This window comes from Drosophila miranda (assembly GCF_003369915.1).
Source record: "Drosophila miranda strain MSH22 chromosome Y unlocalized genomic scaffold, D.miranda_PacBio2.1 Contig_Y7_pilon, whole genome shotgun sequence".
Classification (NCBI taxonomy): domain Eukaryota; kingdom Metazoa; phylum Arthropoda; class Insecta; order Diptera; family Drosophilidae; genus Drosophila; species Drosophila miranda.
Genome location: NW_022881652.1, coordinates 520097 through 541361, shown reverse-complemented (window position 1 = coordinate 541361; position 21265 = coordinate 520097). Strand labels below are relative to the sequence as shown.

The 21265-nt window shown below is 54.9% G+C and overlaps 2 protein-coding genes across 8 annotated transcripts; one reads left to right on the top strand and one right to left on the bottom strand.

The window, feature by feature from the left end:
• Window positions 1-378: 378 nt before the first annotated feature.
• On the top strand, window positions 379-1572 carry LOC117195206. The gene has a single exon (XM_033399846.1). The coding sequence runs from the start codon at window positions 453-455 to the stop codon at window positions 984-986; it is 534 nt and encodes a 177-aa protein (XP_033255737.1). The 5' UTR covers window positions 379-452; the 3' UTR covers window positions 987-1572.
• Window positions 1573-8745: 7173 nt separating this feature from the next.
• On the bottom strand, window positions 8746-20961 carry LOC117195179 (pollen-specific leucine-rich repeat extensin-like protein 2). Of its 7 annotated transcripts, none has more exons than XM_033399816.1 (3): window positions 20691-20961; window positions 20374-20627; window positions 8746-10164 (listed from the first exon to the last, which is right to left on the bottom strand). In XM_033399816.1, the coding sequence occupies exons 2-3, from the start codon at window positions 20575-20577 to the stop codon at window positions 8932-8934; spliced, it is 1437 nt and encodes a 478-aa protein (XP_033255707.1). In that variant the 5' UTR covers window positions 20578-20627; window positions 20691-20961; the 3' UTR covers window positions 8746-8931. The 7 variants fall into 7 exon arrangements, with proteins under 7 accessions (XP_033255707.1, XP_033255705.1, XP_033255708.1 ...); XM_033399814.1 differs by having other exon boundaries at window positions 20374-20620; XM_033399817.1 differs by having other exon boundaries at window positions 20374-20585.
• Window positions 20962-21265: the final 304 nt, after the last annotated feature.

The window sequence follows — 21265 nt, the reverse complement described above, 5'->3', positions numbered from 1 at the left end:
GCGCGAGAACAGTGCACACCGAAGAAGCGATAACGAAAAGCAGACTGGGCAAAAAACAATAACAAATTGCCTGCACGAGTCCGATGTGTTACGTTGCAATATTGAATTTATATTAAACACTTGTTTACAAACAAAACACTGGTGGTTAACACAAAGTAGAATCAAATTAAAGAGATGCGATAATAAATCAAAACAAAGACACAACAATGTTGTATGATATTTAGGCAAAGGGCGGAGAATGCGGGAGCAAGAAAAAAACACAACCGGCTTAAGCAAGAGCTAGAAGCTTTATACATAACATATTCTCCTACGAGCATGATTCAAATAAAAGGTACCCCAATCGCAAAGCAGGCCTCGAAGTAGGCCTTTAATTGGACGTTACAGGAACCCCACCCGTTCGTCATAAACAGTCGGGCTTTGGAATCCGTAAAATCGTTGTGAAAAAAGTAAAAATGTCTGATGTGAAAATAAAATTCGATTGGGGCGACGCCAGTGTGGATCAGCCCATGCCACAGGCCTTCAAGGAGAAGGAGGTGGCCAAGGCCGGCTGCCACACCCCCCGGGTCTACCGCTTCAAGGACATCTACGAGGGCAAGAGGAAGCAGCAGCTGAGCAAGTGCCTCGAGGCGGAGCGCAAGCAGCGCGAGTTCCACAGCCGTCCAGTGCCCAACTTTCCCCAGATCCACGAGCGCCAGGCGGCCAAGCCCGTCGTCCACCGTTTCACCCAGCCGGTCACCCCCAACGTGCTCAAGAACTCTGCTCCGGCGGAGATGAGGCGCCGCCAGCGGCTGGAGTTGGAGTCCTCGCGTCCAGCTCTGAAGCCTCTGCCCAGCAACTTCAATGCCCAGACCTCGCAGAAGCAGGAGGCCCGTCGCCAGCAGCAGGAGGAGCAGCGCCTCCGTAAGGAGCGTGAGGACTACCAGAAGCACCGCCAGTTGACCACGTTCCGGGCTAGTCCCAGCCCGTTCAGCACTACGCCACGTTAGTGGGGAGTGGCCTTCCTTTTTCCCGTCATCCCTTTGCCCCTTTTTCAATTTTGTTTTGATTCTTTGTTTTTAAATTGTTCAAATTTGCTTTGTTGTTCGAAGAAATTAAATTACTATAATCAGCACAGACGTACACCCATGAGTGCATGAGTGTGAATGACTGCTCAATCAATTTGTTCGGCATACCCTTGGCGAGGGGTACACCACCAAAGGGTCGAATATTGGCGCACTACAACGAAATCCACCTCGAAAGGGTATCCCTCAGTTCGGTCTCCCAGGCGAGACCCATTTTCTGGTTTAAAATGGCTCGGGTCGGTGGCTCCATCAATCAAGTGGCCCCCGCCCCAGCCCCAGGCCAAGCCACAGCCAATCCGCATGGCAGGGCCACGCCCACGTGTGCCCGTACAAACAATTTGTTGTAAGTGTATCAATTGATGCGCCCCCGATGCACGTACGAGTGTGAGCTTTCCACGTGTGCCAGTGTGGAGGAGGAGTACGTCACATCTGCGACTCTACCAATCTGCCGTGGAATTTGATTTTGTGTTTGATTTGGTTCGCTTTTCCTCTGGATAAATGTTGTTTTGAATATCCCTGTATGTAAATGATGTGTAGGAATGTGTGGCTTGTGGCCGAAATAATGTGAAAACTTCATGAATTGCAAATTTGATTAATAATCTACATAACATATTCTCCTACGAGCTGATTCAAATAAAAGGTACCCCAATCGCAAAGCAGGCCTCGAAGTAGGCCTTTAATTGGACGTAACAGGCACCCCACCCGTTCGTCATAAACAGTCGGGCTTTGGAAGGAAGCACATCTACTAAAACAATGAATTGGCTGGGCATTAATTGCCGGCATTGATAAATGCAATTTGAATTTGTAGTGACTTTTTGGTGTGTTATCGGGTCGGGTATTTTTATACCCGATACTCAAAATGAGTATTGGGGTATATTAGATTTGTGGTAAAAGTGGATGTGTGTAACGTCCAGAAGGAATCGTTTCCGACCCCATAAAGTATATATATTCTTGATCAGCATCAATAGCCGAGTCGATTGAGCCCTGTCTGTCTGTCCGTCCGTCCGACTGTCCGTCTGTCCGTCCCCTTCGGCGCCTAGTGCTCAAAGACTATAAGAGCTAGAGCAACGATGTTTTGGATCCAGACTTCTGTGATATGTCACTGCTACAAAAATATCTCAAAACTTCGCCCCGCCCACTTCCGCCCCCACAAAGGACAAAAATCTGTGGCATCCACAATTTTAAAGATATGAGAAAACCAAAAACGTAGAATTGTAGAAAATGACCATATCTTTAAGACTGCGGAATCTGAATTGGATCGTATTATTATTATAGCCAGCATCAAGAAAACAATTTCATTTTTTTTTCGCCCTGTCACTCTCTAACACACATGTAGCATAGGCGGCTTTGCTTAGAGTAAAACATTAGCGCCTAGATCTCAGAGACTATAAAAGCTAGAGCAACCAAATTTGGTATCCACACTCCTAATATATCGGACCGAGACGAGTTTGTTTCAAAATTTCGCCACAACCCCTTCCGCCCCCACAAAGGACGAAAATCTGGGGATATTCAAAAATCTCAGAGACTATTAAGGCTAGAGTAACCAAATTTGGTATCCGCACTCCTGTTAGATCTTACTATAAAACGTGTATCTCAAAATTTCGCCCCACCCCCTTCCGCCCACACAAAAGACGAAAATCTGTTGCATCCACAATATTAAACATTCGAGAAAACTAAAAACGCAGAATCATAGATAATGACCATATCTATCAGATTGCTGAATCTGGATCAGATCAGATCATTTTTATAGCCAATAGGAACAAATCAATTTGCAGTGGCTACGCAGCGCCCGACGTCACGCTCAGAATGATTTTCTGTCTCTCTCGCACGCACTCTTTGTCGTGTCGTTTAATATTAGAGGCGTCTGCCGGAGGAGAGCCATACTGACTTAGTATCGGGTATAACCGTAGAGTTGCGGTGTCCGCAGCAACTCACAACGTTCCCCCTCGTTCTAATTGGCGTGCTATTTTTGGGTCATTAATGGCGTTGCCACTTGTCAGGTATTGGGGAATGGGTGATAGTTGGGAAAGAAGAAGAGGGAAAGGTAAATATGCTAAAATAAATAACTAAAATTAATTAAATTACATTACAGCTAAGGACAATCTATCTACAATTACTACAAATAAGGACTACAAAACTACAGAGATATATACAAGGTAAAACAAACAATAATTACAATACATTTACACAACAATAAACATACTTAAATATCATTTATTTTTAATAGGAGGACAACTACAACAAAGCACCGGCCGGCATGGCAAACGCAATGCAGAACATTGCGCCGCATACCGGCCGGCTCTGTTGTCCCCCTGTGCAGGATTAGTGGCACCATCTGGGATCTTTGGTGGCGATGGCTGGACTTGGAGATGGCGTGCATCGTGGGCAAAGGTGTTCATTGACGAGCGGCTCTGGTCCGGCCGCCCACGTTGCATCTGTCGTTGGTTGGTATTGGCTGCTGCACTCGAGTGGCACTGGTCCGGCCACCAAACTGCATTGTCGTTGTGCTGGCGTTGACATCGAAAAGTGATGCCAACGAATCATGATATTGGCCGCATCCAAGTGGCGAACGGGTCCGGCCACCAGGATACGTTGTCGTTTTTGTTGTTGTTGGCCGCATCCGAGTGGCTGCTGGTCCGGCCACCCAGGATGCGCTGTCAGTTGGATTGGCCTGGCCTCCTCGGCCACGTTCATCGTCGGTTTGTAATGGCGTTTTGAGTGGCTGCTGGTCTGGCCACCCAGTTGAGGAGGTGCTTGCTTTGGCGTGTGATTTTAATTTGTTTATTTGCAGGTACTTGTCGGCGTTTGGATGTTGTTGCTGGCGACCCTTGTCTGATTTGTGTTGGCGTAAGAGACGTTTGCGGGTGAGTATTTGTGTTTATTGGCAGCCTCTCTCCTGATTCTTCTTCCTGCATTGGCTGTGGCTGTTGCCGTAGTGGCTGAGGCTGCTGCTGCTGCCGTCGATGCTCCTGGACAGCGACCCTGTGGGCCAGGAGCCGCTGCCTGGCTGCCTTGTAGGCGCTGCAGCCCTTGTAGGCGCTGATGTGGGCGCCCTGGCAGTTGGCGCATTTGGGAGCGACGTTCCTCGGCTTGCTGCACTCCGTCGTCAGGTGTCCACCCGCGCATTTCATGCAGACAGCAGCTCGTCTACAGTATGCGCGGGTGTGGCCAAACACCTGACATCGATGGCACTGGGCAGGGCCCGTGACGGGCCTCCCACCCAGGCGTCGCAGCTTCAATACCTCGTATTGGCCACGGTCCGGTTTGGGGGCGATCTCAGCCTCAAAGAGGTCGAATCGATCGGTGATCGCCCGAGTATACCGGACCGTGTACCCCTCGGCCTGCATGCAGTCCCGGAACCAGTCAGAGGGCTTGGAATGGGGAAGACCTCGGATGAGGATCCTCACAGGCTGATGCCCGAACTCGCCGTGCCGGATGTCATTGGCAATGGCAAGGGTGTGTGTATTGGGAGTGGCAGTAGTTGTGTTGGTGTTGGTATTGGCGAGGGTGCTGGTGTGAGTGGTGGTGACGGTGTTGGTGTTTGATTTTGTGTTTTGTGTTTGCTGCCGCTGCTGGTGATGGCGGCCCCGTCGTCTAGCCTGCTTCCTCTCACCCTCGCCCTCATCGTCACTCCCACTGTCGATGAGGGCGCGGCGTCGTTTTGGTGTTGGTGGGATTGGTGGAACTCGAACCAAGTTCGACACGCAACGGATTCGATCCGGTCGTGTGTGTGTGTGTGTGCGTGGCGGCCCTTTGGCCCGCTCTTTTTCGAAGGCTTGCCGGCTCTCCTCTGTCTTCTCCCTCTCCCGTTACTCCCGAACTGTTTTGTGCGTCCGAGAGCGTGAGAGGCGGGAAAAGCGGCAGTGAGAGCGGCGTCTTTTCGGCCTTTCCCTTTGTGTTTGGCGGGTTTTTGGGATTTGGCGGGGTTGCGGGATTTGCGGTTGGTATTGGCGCTGCTGTTGCTGCTGATGTGATGGGGCTCGAGGGGGGAGTGGCTGTGACCGTGGATATATCCATGGCAATGGCTGGGTACTCACTCGATGGATGGCTGTGGCGTCGGCGCTCTGCATTGGCTGGGGCGTTGGTTTTGGCGCCTGCGCCGAGGGCTCTGCTGCTGCTGCTGCTATTGGCGGTGTTGGTGTTGGTGTTGTTGGCTGCTGCTGCTGCTGCTAGGGCGCCTCTGCGGGCCGCTCTGCCGCCGTCGCTGTGTCGTCTGGTTGACCCTCGTCTGGCCATTCCTCTGGTCATGGCTGGCTGTTGGTTTGTGTGTTGGCGATCTGCTGCCTGTTTGTTGTTTTTAATCGAAAAGTCTCTTGTGTGTGTGTGTTTGTGTTTAATGTATTTATTGGCACTTATTCACTGCTTTCTCATCTATCACAGTTATCTTTTTTTGGTTTGCGATGTGGACGGGAACAAAAGCTTGTCATAGATAGTAATGGGTGTGGTGGAGGAAGGGCGGCACGGCACACAACAGACACCACAAAAAGAACAGGGCAACACAGAAAAAACGTCAATGGCGACACGGCACAGAACAGTCAAAAAGCGACACGACACGAAACGGTTATAGACGTACGTCCGACGATCGCGACCTCTCGAGCGAGTGGACGAGATGAGAGTGGCGGACGAGGTTCTTGGTGGAACACTCATATGTCCACCAACTCCCATACTCTCCCCCTCAACTCGACCGGCCCGATCGCCGATCGTCATTTACCTGTGCTCTCACCCCCGGTTACACTTTCACTCACCCCAATATTGAGTGAGATGAAAGTGGTCCGAGGGCAGCAGCACCGATAAGTAGGCAATGGAGAATTTGCATTGGCCGTTTGTTTTAGTGGCTGTCTGTGTTGTCGTTGGTTAATGGCCATTTACAACATATAAACATATTAATTATATTTATTTTATTTCTAACAGGAGGACAAACAACAACGGAGCACCGGCGGGCATAACAAACGCAATGCGAACATTACGCTGTATACCGGCCGGCTCTGTTGTCCCCTGTGTGTTGTTTATTGGCTGGATGTGTGTATTGGCGTGCATCGTGGGCAATGATGGTGTTGTTGATGGCGAGCGGCTCTGGTCCGGCCGCCCACGTTGCATCTGTCTGTGGGTTTGGTGCAGCAGACCGAGTGGCACTTGTCCGGCCACCCGAAGATGCATTGTCCAGTATGTTGGCGTTGGCATCGAAGTGTGATGCCAACAAATTGTAGTATTGGCCGCATCCAAGTGGCGAACTGGTCCGGCCACCAGGATACGTTGTCGGTTTTAATTGTTGGCCGCATCCGAGTGGCTGCTGGTCCGGCCACCCAGGATGCGTTGTCAGTTGAATTGGCCTGGCCTCCTCGGCCACGTTCGTCGTCAATTTGTAATGGCGTTTTGAGTGGCTGCTGGTCCGGCCACCCAGTTGAGGAGGTGTTTTTTTTGGCGTTTGATTTTTAATTTGTGTTTATTTGCAGGTGCCTGTCGTCGATTTGGATGTTGTTGCTGGCTACCCTTGTCTGGTTTGTGTTGGCATAGGAGACGTTTGCAGGTGAGTATTTGTATTTTTTATTGGCAGCCTCGTTCTCCTTTTTCTTCTTCCTTTTGCAGGATTTGCTGGCGTCCGGCGGCTCAACACCAGGCCATCCCGCCCTCACATAATTGGCATGAGAGACGGGTGTGACCCAGTGGAGCGGCAACAGGCGCCAGCATCTGCGTCGTCGTTTGTCTGTTTGGAGTGGCGTGACGTCATTGTGATGGTCGGTGGCAGCGTCACCAGAAAGGGGCCTCATATTCCGCCCATTTGGCAGGAAATTGTCAATGTTGGTGGCGAGGCAGCTTCTTGTTGGTCAGCTCTGTCTGGTGATTGGCAGGTAAGTGTGGATTTTGTGTGTTTTGGCAGTCTTTCTTTGTTGTCCGTATTGACGTCTTTTTCTTTGTTGCAGTGGCTGGACAAAAAGTCCCTTCCGCCCCCGACCACCGCCACTACTACTATCGACAAGCTTTCTGCTCCCCAATAAATGTCATTAATTTTAAACGCCAATAAATAACATTAACTTATAAAAACACAAACCTAACGAGAGACAAACTGTGTAAAGAGACAGAAAGTGCCAATAAATACATTAAACACAAACACACACACACAAGAGACTTTTCAATAAGGGAAAACAACAAACAGACAGCAAATCGCCAATACACAAACTAACAACAACTATGACGAGAGGAATGGCCAGACGAGGGTCGAACAGACGCCACAGCGACGGCGGCAGAGCGGCCCGCAGAGGCGCCCTAGCAGCAGCAGCAGCAGCCAACAACACCAACACCAACACCACCAATTGCAGCAGCAGCAGCAGAGCCCTCGGCGCAGGCGCCAACACCAACGCCCCAGCCAATGCAGAGCGCCGACGCCACAGCGACCCAGCGAGTGAGTACCCAGCCATTGCCATGGCCGATATATCCACGGCCATAGCCACTCCCCCCTCGAGCCCCATCACATCAGCAGCAACAGCAGCGCCAATACCAACCGCAAATCCCGCAACCCCGCCAAATCCCAAAATCCCGACAAACACAAAAGAGGGGCCCAACAAGGCGCCACTTTTCCCGCCTCTCACGCTCTCGGACGCACAAAACAGTTCGAGAGTAACGGGAGAGGGAGAAGACAGAGGAGAGCCGGCAAGCCGACGAGAAAGAGCGGGCCAACGGGCCGCCACGTACACACACACACACACGACCTGATCGAACCTGTTGCGAGTCGATCCTGGTTCGAGTTCGAGCAGCGGGTCGATCCGTGCCAATGCCCAGCCTGCACAAATGCCACCAATCCCACCAACACCAAAACGACGCCGCGCCCTCATCGACAGTGGGAGTGACGATGAGGGTGAGGGTGAGAGGAAGCAGGCTAGACGACGGGGCCGCCATCTCCAAGTCCAGCCATCGCCACTAAAGATCCCAGGTGGTGCCACTAATTCCTGCACAGGGGGACAGCGGAGCCGGCCGGTATGCGGCGCAATGTTCTGCATTGCGTTTGCCATGCCGGCCGGTGCTTTGTTGTAGTTGTCCTCCTCTTAAAAATAAATGATATTTAAGTATGTTTATTGTTGTGTAAATGTATTGTAATTATTGTTTGTTTTACCTTGTATATATCTCTGTAGTTTTGTAGTCCTTATTTGTAATAATTGTAGATAGATTGTCCCTAGTGTGGCTCGCTGGCGAGTAGTTGTTTGTGACCGGGGAGGGGTTTGCATCCCCAAAAATGACTTACACGGGGTTGGTTCTCGTTACAATAATGATTTATTTGCTTGCTGGTTATACAGGTAATTTGTTACATTGAATATTTTTTTGTTGTTTCGTCACCTTCCCGGAAGGATTCTTAACTTTTATCTTAGTTGTCACGCGGGACAACGTCTATACTCGGCCCGGGTCTCCGCGTAAGTCAAGTCTGCTCGGCGCTTGCGCGCTCGGGAAAACTTCGCTGCCGCCGATCTCTAACTTATCAGTATCTACGTGTCTTCGTCTTCGTCGGCTTAGATTGGCTGCCGCTTCGCGGAGCGTCCCGAAGCCGCGAAGGGAAGGGGCGGGGGTTCTTATCGGCTAGTCTGTGCTTCGGGAGCTTAAGTTTAGAGGTGGGGGTAATGTGTTGGCCCGGTGGGGAGTTGTCGCCGGCTAACGGTTCGTGTCTCGGGAGCTTATGGCTAAAAGCGTGGCAATGTGTTGGTGTGGGGGGCGTTCTTACCGGCTAATTGTCAGTGCTTCGGGAGCTTTTCGTTAGAGGTGGGGGTAATGTGTTGGTACGAGTATGTGGGATTGGCTGTCGTGAAACGGTAGGCGAAACGATATGGGGAATGAGTTTCTTTATTGGTGGTACATTTATCGTATGCATTCTCTGTTCTTAAGGCTAAGTAACGATATATTTAAGGGAAACTGGAGATATAAAAAGGGGAAAAATGAGGCGGTGACGATCCCGCGATGTAGCGCGCGGGATGTAACGGAGCCTCTCCGCTTCCAGCAGCCGCTGGTGTATCTCCTCGATGAGGCCCGCCGGTAGGGCCCGGCCTGGGATGTTCACCTGCCAATCTGCCAGCGCGATTACCCCCCACTGGGTGGGCTGGTTCAGCTCTTCGATCAGGGAGAAGTCCGCTGGACTTTGCCCCTCCCGCGTAGATTCGTCTTGAAGAAATCGTAGTATTTCATCCAAGTCGCAGTCCACCAGCAACTCGTCTTGTCCTTCCCACTCCCCAGTTTGGGGGGTCGGCGCCGTCTCCTCCGCAACGGGTTGTTTTACCCTCCGTAGGGTCATGGTGGGGTACCCGCTGTCCGGCCCCGTTTCCCACTGCTCCTCCGGTTCGGTCAGCTCCGCTTGTCGAACCGGAGCGGCGTTTCCCTCTTCTGTAGCCCCGGTGGGCCATTCAGTGGGAGGGCCTTGCGCTGCCTCCGCGTGGGGCGCTTCGGCGTGCGTTGGTGTGGTCGCCGCTGACTCTTCTGGGGGATTGGGGCATCGGGGAGGATCCGATGCGGGCGTTGGCGGTCGCGCTTCGGCGTGCGGGGGGCTTGCCCTGGCTGGGACGGCCGGTTCGGAGCGGTAGTCGATTGGTTCCGCGGCTTCTCGGAATGTCCTCAAGAACGCGTTGACATTCCGGCCGGGAGGGACAAAGACGTCTACGGACATCTGGTGGTTACGCGTGACGCGTAACCCCCATGGCGTGACCGTGTGGTGAAAGGTCTCTGTTTCGGCTATGAATTGCCGACCGTAGGGTTCCTCCTCTTCGCTCTCCCCGTCGTCGTAGTACGCGTTGTATGGTTTCGGTGTGTAACGCTCCAGCCCCCTCTCGGGGCGGTAAATGCCACGGCCGGTTCGGGGATCGCGGCGCTGGTGATAACCGGCATCTTCAAACTCCTGTTCGAACATCGGCGCGTATGATGGCGTCTCTGGTTCCGGGAAGCTGTGCTGGCTAGAACCGGCATCTTCGAACTCCTCTTCGAATGACGGTGACCCTGGCTCCGGGGAGCAGGGCGCGGCTCGTCGTTTATACGGCGGCGGCGACCACAGGTTCTCTCGACGGAACCCGGATGGTCGGCGGGAGAACAGCGGGGGGCTGTCTCGGGGACCCTCGTGGTCGGCTGCCCCTGCCTCGTCGGCGTCTAGCTCCATATCTGCGTACATGTCCCCATCGGAGGTGTGGGGTTCTTCGGCTACTCCTGGCTTCGGGGCGGCTTCCTCGTCCGCCTTGGCAGCGGACTCCCGTTCCTCGGCGTCGGAGAAATCCGTGAGGTGACTCTGCTGATGCAGCGGCTCTCTGGTGCGCCTTAGCTGGGGTGTTCTCGGTGGCGTTCATGGCTGGTTCTTCGGTGCGTAGAGTTCGGGGAGGGGGAGAGTGTCTATTTTCTATTTAATCTATATTAATCTTCTTAATTCTAGGGCCTCCCAGGGGGCGTGACGAAAACTTACATTGTTTTGGTTCTGGTATAGTAGGGTTTTATCAAAATCGCCTTGCTCGCTCGGCGTTCGGAATCTGACTTATTTCTTGTATTTCTAACGTCATGCATTTCCCTCCGCTGACAGCGCGACTCACGGGAGCCGGCGTCAGCGGGCTTGCAATTCTGTAATCTAAGCTATGGTAAATGGATCCGTGGGACGATTATGGACGTTTGGGGCATGGGTTTATGAATGTGTGTCATGAGTGTAATGTATTGCCTGAATCTGCCGAATTGACATTTATATATTTTTTTTTCGTTCTTTCTTTATTTTATTTTATTTTATTTTTTTTTTTGGATATTTCATTTTTGTCGTCTTTTCCCTTCGTAACTTTCGTTTTACGGGCAGCGCAGCTATGCGTCGCACGCGGGCTCCGATCGGATTTCGGGCGCCGATGGGCCAGGTGTAGGGCCAGCTCTTATCGCTGGGCTCGGCCGGCCTCTGGGCATGTATCGCCGCGGGAAGGCTCTGCCGGGGGCGACAGTACCGTGCGCCGTCTCTGTTGTTCTGGCCGGTTCGTCATTGGCCGGGGGGTTACGGGGGGCGGCCTCCACGTCTCGTGCTGTATGCTCTTTCCGAAGGCCTTGGGATTTGAGGCGGCGGTAAAGCACCCAGATGATGGCGCAGAGAGGGATGACGACGACGAGGGTGAACAAATAGGAGGCGGCGCGCCTTATCGTCATCGTCTCGTTCAGGTCGTCGATGTAGTTTGAATTTTGTAGGCTTAACTCCCGTAGGAACGGCAAGCTTAGCTTTTCCTTGTGTGCCGTTACGTTTATTCGAGTCATCGCCGGTACCACCGCCTTTCTTTTGGAGTCGCCGAGGTGATTCACGTACCAGGTCCCGTTAAACGATTCCCGGCGGGAATACGTAACTAGGTACGATCCCGATATTGCTTGGGTGGTCCCCGCCTCATCTACAACGGTGAACCTTGCGTCGTTGACGATGATGGTGCCGTGGTCCACCACGACGATCGGATCCAAGTGACCGGGCGAAGTCGCGCAGTGCGCGACGGACCCGGTCACCATCTGCTGAGCGCAGGTGATCCCCTCGCGTTCTCTGCAAAACGTAGCGCCGATGGTGGCTTCGCAATCCCCGATGCTGAGGGTTTGGGGCCCGCATTCTGCCACGATGTCTCCCTCGCTGAAATCCAGTATCTTGTTCTGATGTTGGACCGTGAAAATAAGCATTTTCCTACAGACCAGCTTCGGTTGGGGAAACTTGATGAGAAAGTGGAGTAGGTCTGCGCTCTGGAAGACGCGAATGTTTGACACTTCTAGTAGCTCCACTAGGCTGATGTTAGCGAGGTGTTGCTCGCCCAATTCCTTAATGTTAGCGCCGTCCAGAAGGGCGGGGCTGATCACGTTGATCTTGGCAAGGGATGAGGTCTTCCAGATCCGTTATAATGATCCTGTTCCGGGCTATTATGGCTTCGGCCCGGTCGGCGTTGTCCTCCTTGGCGATGTGGTTCACGAGGCGGGTCAGCTCGTTGATCCGGGTTTAAATCCTGGAGTTGATTTCGTTTTGGCCACGGCTGGACTCCGCCAGCTGCTTTTGTTGGAATTTGACCTGCTCCCAGTCGTCGAAGTCGGGCGTTCCGGCCACTACCTTCAATGCTGTTCCGAGCAGGTTTATACTCCTTGTTCCCCGATGGTGGACCCTTAGCGTGGCCACCAGGTTCTTGATGTGGTCCAGGTCGGCTGCTATCACTTGCGCCATCCGGTCTAGGCTAAACAGCTCCGCGGCTTGTTCCGTTTCGGCGACGTAATCTTCGTATGAAGTCACGTTCGTAGTGTGGTGCAGGTATCCGTGGTTGGCCCAAATGATGGCGTCCCCGTCCGCTATTGGGATATAGTCCGCGTTAGTGTAGTCATTCAACTTGACCAGCGCGCGCGTCGAGGTTAGCAAAGTGAGGAAAATCAGTAGGTCCTTCATGTTGTGTGGTTTTGCGTTATCTTCGGATGCGTTTGGGTTGGGATCGATTCGACCGTTCGGCTGTGGTGGCGGAATGGCACTGATCGGTGATGGTGGGGTCTCGGACTGCCGGAGACGCTTGTCGCGGGCTAAGCCGTCGGTCGACCTAGTGTCGGTACTTTTCGGGATCCGGGCAGTCGTCGCTTGCCTCGCTCGGGTTTTTCTCCGGCACGGGCGCCCCTTCCCCCCCTTTTCCCTTCGTTTCAGCCGGTACCTGTGCCCCTGTCGTGGTCCGGCGCTTGTTCGGCGGTACCTGGGTCGTCCGCCTCCCCGGCACGTTCGTCGGGTTCGCGGTCGTGGAATTCTCTCAGATCGTTGATGTTGGCGACCTTCCGTTTCCGGCTGCTCGGGTGCTGCAGCTGAACGACGCTTGGCGACGGGAACCCCTTCACGCGATAGGGGCCGTCAAATTTAGTGGCCAGTTTTGCCGCGAAGCCTTCGGCGGCGTTTGAGAGGTGATGCTGCCGTAGAAGTACTAGCGAACCGATCGTGGGACGACACTGTCGTCGGCGAAGGTTGTAGTGCCTCCCTTGTTCTTGGCTGTCCCTTTGAATGTTGTTTCTGACGATGGCGAACACTTCTTTTAGCCTGGCGGCCTTACCCATAGGAGTTTCCTGGGCGCTTCCCGTCCCCGGCGTGACCTCGTCGTATAAGGCGCCGGGCAGTCGGGGCTCTCTTCCGTGTACGAGGAATGCCGGGCTGAAACCGGTAGTCTCCGAGACGCTCGAGTTGATCGCCAGCGTCATTTCTGGCAAGAGTTTGTCCCACGTGTTTTGGTGATCGTCCACGAATTGGGCGATCATCGTCTTCACGGTCCGGTTTGCCCTTTCCGTCGGGTTCTCTTGCGGACAATAGGGCGCGGTGTGTTGGAGTTCCACGCCGGCGGTGTGCAGGAAGGTCTTGAACGACCGACTGGTGAACTGGGTGCCGTTGTCACAGACAAACAACTTCGGAACACCGAAGCTACTCAGTATGCGTTCCCTGAAAGCTCGTTCGAGGCTAGCCGTCGTTGCCTTCTTAAGGGGCACCAGCTCGACCCATTTGGAGAAGGTGTCAAAAAAAACTAGCAGGATGGCGTTCCCCCGTTTGGATCGTCGGTAACGGTCCGACGAAGTCGGCGCACAGGGTGGCGAAGGGTTCCTCGGCCTTGCGAGTGAGCATCCTGCCCACTGGCTTGCGTTGGGTAGCCTTGAACTTCTGGCAGCTCACGCAACCGCGGATATATCGCCTCACGTCGCGATAAAATCCCGGCCAATAATACCTCTGGGATATCCTCGTGATAGTTTTTCGTACGCCGAGGTGGCCTGCCGTCGGTTGGTCGTGGCACTCGCGGAGGACTCTCGCTCGGCAGTCCTTGGGCACACAGAGCTTCCACGGCACGTGGTCGTCATCGTCGGCTCCGTGCCCCAGGTTTCGGTAAAGCTGCCCGTTTTCGTACGTGTAGTAAGGGTATTTTTGGGGCTCGTCGTGAACTTGTTGGATCCTTCTTCTGAGCCACGGGCAGGTCGTGCCCTCTTCTTCGACGCGTGAAAGGGATTCCAAAGGTTGCCTGGAGAGCGCGTCGGCGACCACGTTCTGGTTGCCGGCCCGATAATGTACGTCGTATTGGTACTGCTGCAGCTCCAGCGCCCATCTCGCCACTCTCCCGTAAGGGCTCTCAAGGGTGTTTAGCCATTTCAGCGCGAGATGGTCGGTCACCACGTCGAACCGGTATCCTTCCAAGTAACAGCGCAATTTCCGGATTGCCCATATGACGGCCAGGCATTCCTTGTCGGTGGCCGAATAATTCTCCTCTGCCTTGTTAAGGCGCCGGCTGACGTAGGCGATGACGCGTTCCTTCCCTTCGATCTCTTGGGTGAGGACCGCGCCCACACCCACGTTGCTCGCGTCGGTCTGAAGGGAGAATTTGACGTTGAAGTCCGGGCAGGCGAGCACCGGGGCGGTGGTGAGTCGCACTTTGAGTTCGTCGAAGGAGTCCTGTTGTTCCTGTCCCCATGCCCATGCTCTTCCCTTCTTTAGTAGCAATGACATCGGTTGCACTATGGTGGCGAAATTGGGGACGAATCGACGATACCAGCCCGCCATGCCTATGCATTGCCGCAATTCCTTCAGGTTAGTGGGCGGTCTCAGGTCTTTGACGGCCGCTATCTTGTCAGGGTCGGTATGAATGCCTTCCTCGCTGACCATGTGACCCAGGTATTTTATGCGGCGCTGGAAAAAATACGCATTTGTCTGCGTTGATCCGCAGATTGGCCCGGCGCAGTCGCGAGAAGACTCTCTTGACGTTGCGCAAATGTTCCGCGAAATCCTTGCCGACGATGACGATGTCGTCCAGATACGCGAAAGCGAAGGGTTCCATGTCTGCGCCGATGACCGTGTCGAGGGTACGCTGGGACGTGGCTCCCGCGGAATGTAACCCGAAAGGCACCTTCCACTGATAGAGGCCTCTTCCGGGCACCGTGAACGCCGTGGCCTCCTTACTGTCATGGGCCATCGGTATCTGCCAGTATCCATTCTTCAGATCCAGCGTGGTGATGAACAGCGCGTTTCGGAGTCTTTCCAGTATATAGTTGATCCTCGGCAACGGGTATGCGTCCGGGATCGAATGTTCGTTTAGTTGTCGATAGTCCACACACATGCGCCACCTCGCGAGGGCTCGATCAGGCCTTCTGCTATCAGCTGGTCGACCTGCTCGTCGATGATCCGACGCATAGCCGGGTTCTTTGGGTAGTACCGTTGCTTTATGGGACGCTGGTCCCTCATAACTATCGTGTGCTCCGTGAGGTCCGTGTTCCCTCGGAGGCCTGCGAGCTTCGGCAGCTCTTTGTCCAGGAATTCCTGGATTTGCGGCGCCACGTCGGGAGGCCAGGGGTCGGGGACCCTTTCTGGCTCCTCTTCGCTTAGCCGGCTGGTTCCGGGAGCAGGGGTCTGGTCTCGGCCCTCGGGGAGTATGGTCATGTCGAACGCGCTTGGCGGTTCGATCCCACGAGGGTACTCCCTCATATTAGCGACCACCGGGGTAGTTTCGGGTGTAGGCAGGGCATTTTCGGGACTCCGGCTGAATACATGGGTCGTGTCGTATTCGGCGTGATGCACGAACATGCGGGTCTCGATGATGCCGCTAGTACTAGACCAGTGGCTCGTTCGGGTGACGCAGATTTTCGCTCTGGTGCCTGCTATTGTGAAACCTTCGGCGACGCGGGGAGGGTGCTCCGGCAGCGCCCCGTGGCGTTGGTGCTGATGAGTTGATCTCCGGCCACGGGCGCGTCGGGGCCCCGGTCGGTGTCTCGAGTGGCTGTTGCTCCTATTCCCGGTTCTCGGCTGGGAAAACTTCTGGCAGTAAGGACGATTTTGGATGTGGGAGTTTCCGTTATCGAAAGGGCTGCGTTACCGCGCTCGCTCGTGGTCGTTGTATTCGGCGCTGGGCCGCTGGACGATCGTCGCCGCCGTGGGGGTTCGATCGTTGCTCCGGGCTCTCCACCACTCGTCGAGGACGTTGGACCGGGGGTCCTGGTGGGTCTGTTCGCGTCCCTTGTTGCCTTACCCGAGATTTTGCCCTGGTTGGATGACCTGGGGTCAGGGCGTTCCGTCGGGGTCCTGGGCTTCGTGTTCCTGATTCCTTGTTTGCGTGGCATATCTTTCGTCGCCTTGGGTTTCGTAGGCGCGTGTTCCGGGGTGTGCACCTGGCTGGCGGTAACTACCGGTGTATTTGTCGCGAGGCGACTGTCGCGGAGTTGGAGGAGGGTGGTGCCACACTGTATCGTTGTTTCGATGGCGCAGAGGAAGTCCATCCCCACGATGACCTGCTCTAGCATGTTTGGTAACACTAGGAGCGGTATCTGTACCTCGCGCTTGTCCAGTTTAACGAACGCCAACAGAATTTGCGTTACTTCGCTTACCGCATTCCCAACAGAACAGGATAGAGGGGTTGGTGCAATTGTGGGAGGCATGGCCGGCTTCGCCGCAGCGGCGACAGGCCATCCGTGGGTTGGCGATGGGGGTGGTGACCATGCGGTGAGCGACTTCCGGCGCTGGAGTGTCGGGTCGGTTTGACGATGGTCTCCTTGCCGGTCCTGCCGTGTCCCATTGGGGCTTCCGAAAGGAGGTCCGGTTTGCTTCGACCTCGTTTTGCGTCTGGTGCGTCGTCGGTCTAGTGTATCTTGGGCCGGGCCGAGGGGCAGTGGGAGCAGTGGGGTTATTCCGCTCTTGGATGGATTCGAACTCCGTAGCCAACATCGTTAGTTGGGCCAAACTTCGCAGTTCGTGTCTTCGCACGTACAGTTGATATGCCGGCAGAGTATTATCATAAATCCTGTTGAGCTCTTGGGCATCATCGTACCCGGCGTGGTGCATGAGCAACCTGAGCTCGATTATGAAGTCCTTGAATGACTCGCCCGTCGCTTGCTTGCGGGCTCGGATCTGATCCTCTAACTGTTCGAAATACCGCGGCGGGAGGAAAAAGGCCAAAAATTTTTGCCGGAAGTTGACCCACGAGGCGCCTTGCAGCCTGCTGGTGCGGAACCAGCGGTTGGCTCGATCGATAAGGATTTCCGCCATAGCTCGAGGCAAGTGGTTGGTGTCTATCCCGTACGAAAGCGTGCGCTCTTCCAACAGCTCGATGAAAGACAACGGATCATCCTGTCCGTCGAATTGGATCCCCCACCTCCTAATCCGTTCCGCCATCTGGGCAGCTTGACTGTATCGATGGGCTTCCAACGCGTCGTTACCTCCCCGGGGTCTATCGCTTTCAGGGAGGAGCCTCCTCATGGGAGAGGGGCGGACCTCTGGGGACGGGGGTCTTGGGGGGCGGCTGCGGTCACCACGATGGGCGGGCCGGTTGGTCTGCCTTCGGGGCCCCAGGGATCTGCAGACCGCTTTTGGGGTCTGCCTTCCGTCTCTCCGCCTGCCCGGAAGTAGAGGGTTGCGGCGACTTTGCGCGTCCCGGTGGCTTGGCGTATTGCCGTTCGAGTGCCGCCAGTCGAATCCAGGCCTCTTGTTCGAGGGGTCCTTCGACCAGCGTGGCGAACCTTTTCCGTAGGTCCTCAACTGTCCCTTCGCGGTCGAACCCGAATTCTTTCGCGAAGGCTTCCAGTTCTTCCCGGCGGCGTTTGTGGATCCAGCCGGTGCTGACCCCCGGATCAACGGTCAATTCGTCCCCGTCGTATTCACCTGATTGTTCCCCCGTATAGGGCTCCATTCTTCTCTTGGTCGTTGCGTCGCTGTTCCTACGGACTGGTTGAGCGTCCGGGATCTTGAGGTACTGTGTTCCCTTTTCTTTTCACTGTCACTTAGTACACGTACGTAGACTCGTTCGCGATCCTCACCGTTAGAATTGTGGGGATTTGAGCACGGTTACGTGCCGCGGTAGTGGGGTGGGTTTTTTTTCTGCGGTCGAGCGATCGGCCGCGTATGCACGTAGGCGTACACGCGGGGGGGTTATCTTTCACCCTTTTTTTTTTTTGGTCTGTCTCTTGCACTCCCGACTGCCTTGGGTTTTTAATCCACGAACCCCTCGTTAGAGTTTTCTTCGGGTCCCTGCTCGGGCGCCACTTGTAATGTCTCCTCTTCCAGGCTGAGGTAAGCTCAGTCCTGTCCAGGGCTCTTCCTACAAGACATTTTTAGTTCGCAGGACCTCCGAAAGGGGGGGTCGGCTCGTCTTACTGGGCGGACGTGAGGGTCGAGAAGAAAGGCGCGGAGCGAGGCACACCCGCGTGGGTCGAGAGAGAGGCGGACGCAGGGCGAGGCACACCTGCGTGGGTCGGGAAAGAGGGGTCACAGGGCGAGTCTTACCTGTGGGGGTCGAGAGAGGGGCGCAGGGCGTGTCACACCTGCGTGAGGGGGGGGTTTCGAGGATTGATCGGGGGTTAGTGGAGGTGAGTGTGGCTCGCTGGCGAGTAGTTGTTGGTGACCAGGGAGGGGTTTGGATCCCCAAAAATGACTTACACGGGGTTGGTTCTCGTTACAATAATGATTTATTTGCTTGCTGGTTATACAGGTAATTTGTTACATTGAATATTTTTTTGTTGTTTCGTCACGTTCCCGGAAGGATTCTTAACTTGTATCTTAGTTGTCACGCGGGACAACGTCTATACTCGGCCCGGGTCTCCGCGTAAGTGAAGTCTGCTCGGCGCTTGCGCGCTCGGGAAAACTTCGCTGCCGCCGATCTCTAACTTATCAGTATCTACGTGTCTTCGTCTTCGTCGGCTTAGATTGGCTGCCGCTTCGCGGAGCGTTCCGAAGCCGCGAAGGGAAGGGGCGGGGGTTCTTATCGGCTAGTCTGTGCTTCGGGAGCTTAAGTTTAGAGGTGGGGGTAATGTGTTGGCCCGGTGGGGAGTTGTCGCCGGCTAACGGTTCGTGTCTCGGGAGCTTATGGCTAAACGCGTGGCAATGTGTTGGTGTGGGGGGCGTTCTTACCGGCTAATTGTCAGTGCTTCGGGAGCTTTTCGTTAGAGGTGGGGGTAATGTGTTGGTACGAGTATGTGGGATTGGCTGTCGTGAAACGGTAGGCGAAACGATATGGGGAATGAGTTTCTTTATTGGTGGTACATTTATCGTATGCATTCTCTGTTCTTAAGGCTAAGTAACGATATATTTAAGGGAAACTGGAGATATAAAAAGGGGAAAAATGAGGCGGTGACGATCCCGCGATGTAGCGCGCTGTGACGAACCTTCTTAAGGTTCGTTACACCCCCCCCCCCCCCCCCTTTCTTCTGGGAGGAGGTCGACGCAGACAGGCGCGGCCCGGGATCGCTTGTGGACCCGGTAGCACTGATCCCAGGACCAGCTTCGGAAACGGAGCCTCTCCGCTTCCAGCAGCCGCTGGTGTATCTCCTCGATGAGGCCCGCCGGTAGGGCCCGGCCTGGGATGTTCACCTGCCAATCTGCCAGCGCGATTACCCCCCACTGGGTGGGCTGGTTCAGCTCTTCGATCAGGGAGAAGTCCGCTGGACTTTGCCCCTCCCGCGTAGATTCGTCTTGAAGAAATCGTAGTATTTCATCCAAGTCGCAGTCCACCAGCAACTCGTCTTGTCCTTCCCACTCCCCAGTTTGGGGGGTCGGCGCCGTCTCCTCCGCAACGGGTTGTTTTACCCTCCGTAGGGTCATGGTGGGGTACCCGCTGTCCGGCCCCGTTTCCCACTGCTCCTCCGGTTCGGTCAGCTCCGCTTGTCGAACCGGAGCGGCGTTTCCCTCTTCTGTAGCCCCGGTGGGCCATTCAGTGGGAGGGCCTTGCGCTGCCTCCGCGTGGGGCGCTTCGGCGTGCGTTGGTGTGGTCGCCGCTGACTCTTCTGGGGGATTGGGGCATCGGGGAGGATCCGATGCGGGCGTTGGCGGTCGCGCTTCGGCGTGCGGGGGCGTGGCCGCCGCCGACTCTTCGGGAGGATTGGGGCATCGGGGAGGATCCGATGCGGGCGTTGGCGGTCGCGCTTCGGCGTGCGGGGGGCTTGCCCTGGCTGGGACGGCCGGTTCGGAGCGGTAGTCGATTGGTTTCGCGGCTTCTCGGAATGTCCTCAAGAACGCGTTGACATTCCGGCCGGGAGGGACAAAGACGTCTACGGACATCTGGTGGTTACGCGTGACGCGTAACCCCCATGGCGTGACCGTGTGGTGAAAGGTCTCTGTTTCGGCTATGAATTGCCGACCGTAGGGTTCCTCCTCTTCGCTCTCCCCGTCGTCGTAGTACGCGTTGTATGGTTTCGGTGTGTAACGCTCCAGCCCCCTCTCGGGGCGGTAAATGCCACGGCCGGTTCGGGGATCGCGGCGCTGGTGATAACCGGCATCTTCAAACTCCTGTTCGAACATCGGCGCGTATGATGGCGTCTCTGGTTCCGGGAAGCTGTGCTGGCTAGAACCGGCATCTTCGAACTCCTCTTCGAATGACGGTGACCCTGCCTCGTCGGCGTCTAGCTCCATATCTGCGTACATGTCCCCATCGGAGGTGTGGGGTTCTTCGGCTACTGCTGGCTTCGGGCGGCTTCCTCGTCCGCCTTGGCAGCGGACTCCCGTTCCTCGGCGTCGGAGAAATCCGTGAGGTGACTCTGCTGATGCAGCGGCTCTCTGGTGCGCCTTAGCTGGGGTGTTCTCGGTGGCGTTCATGGCTGGTTCTTCGGTGCGTAGAGTTCGGGGAGGGGGAGAGTGTCTATTTTCTATTTAATCTATATTAATCTTCTTAATTCTAGGGCCTCCCAGGGGGCGTGACGAAAACTTACATTGTTTTGGTTCTGGTATAGTAGGGTTTTATCAAAATCGCCTTGCTCGCTCGGCGTTCGGAATCTGACTTATTTCTTGTATTTCTAACGTCATGCATTTCCCTCCGCTGACAGCGCGACTCACGGGAGCCGGCGTCAGCGGGCTTGCAATTCTGTAATCTAAGCTATGGTAAATGGATCCGTGGGACGATTATGGACGTTTGGGGCATGGGTTTATGAATGTGTGTCATGAGTGTAATGTAATGCCTGAATCTGCCGAATTGACATTTATATATTTTTTTTTTCGTTCTTTCTTTATTTTATTTTATTTTTTTTTTTGGATATTTCATTTTTGTCGTCTTTTCCCTTCGTAACTTTCGTTTTACGGGCAGCGCAGCTATGCGTCGCACGCGGGCTCCGATCGGATTTCGGGCGCCGATGGGCCAGGTGTAGGGCCAGCTCTTATCGCTGGGCTCGGCCGGCCTCTGGGCATGTATCGCCGCGGGAAGGCTCTGCCGGGGGCGACAGTACCGTGCGCCGTCTCTGTTGTTCTGGCCGGTTCGTCATTGGCCGGGGGGTTACGGGGGGCGGCCTCC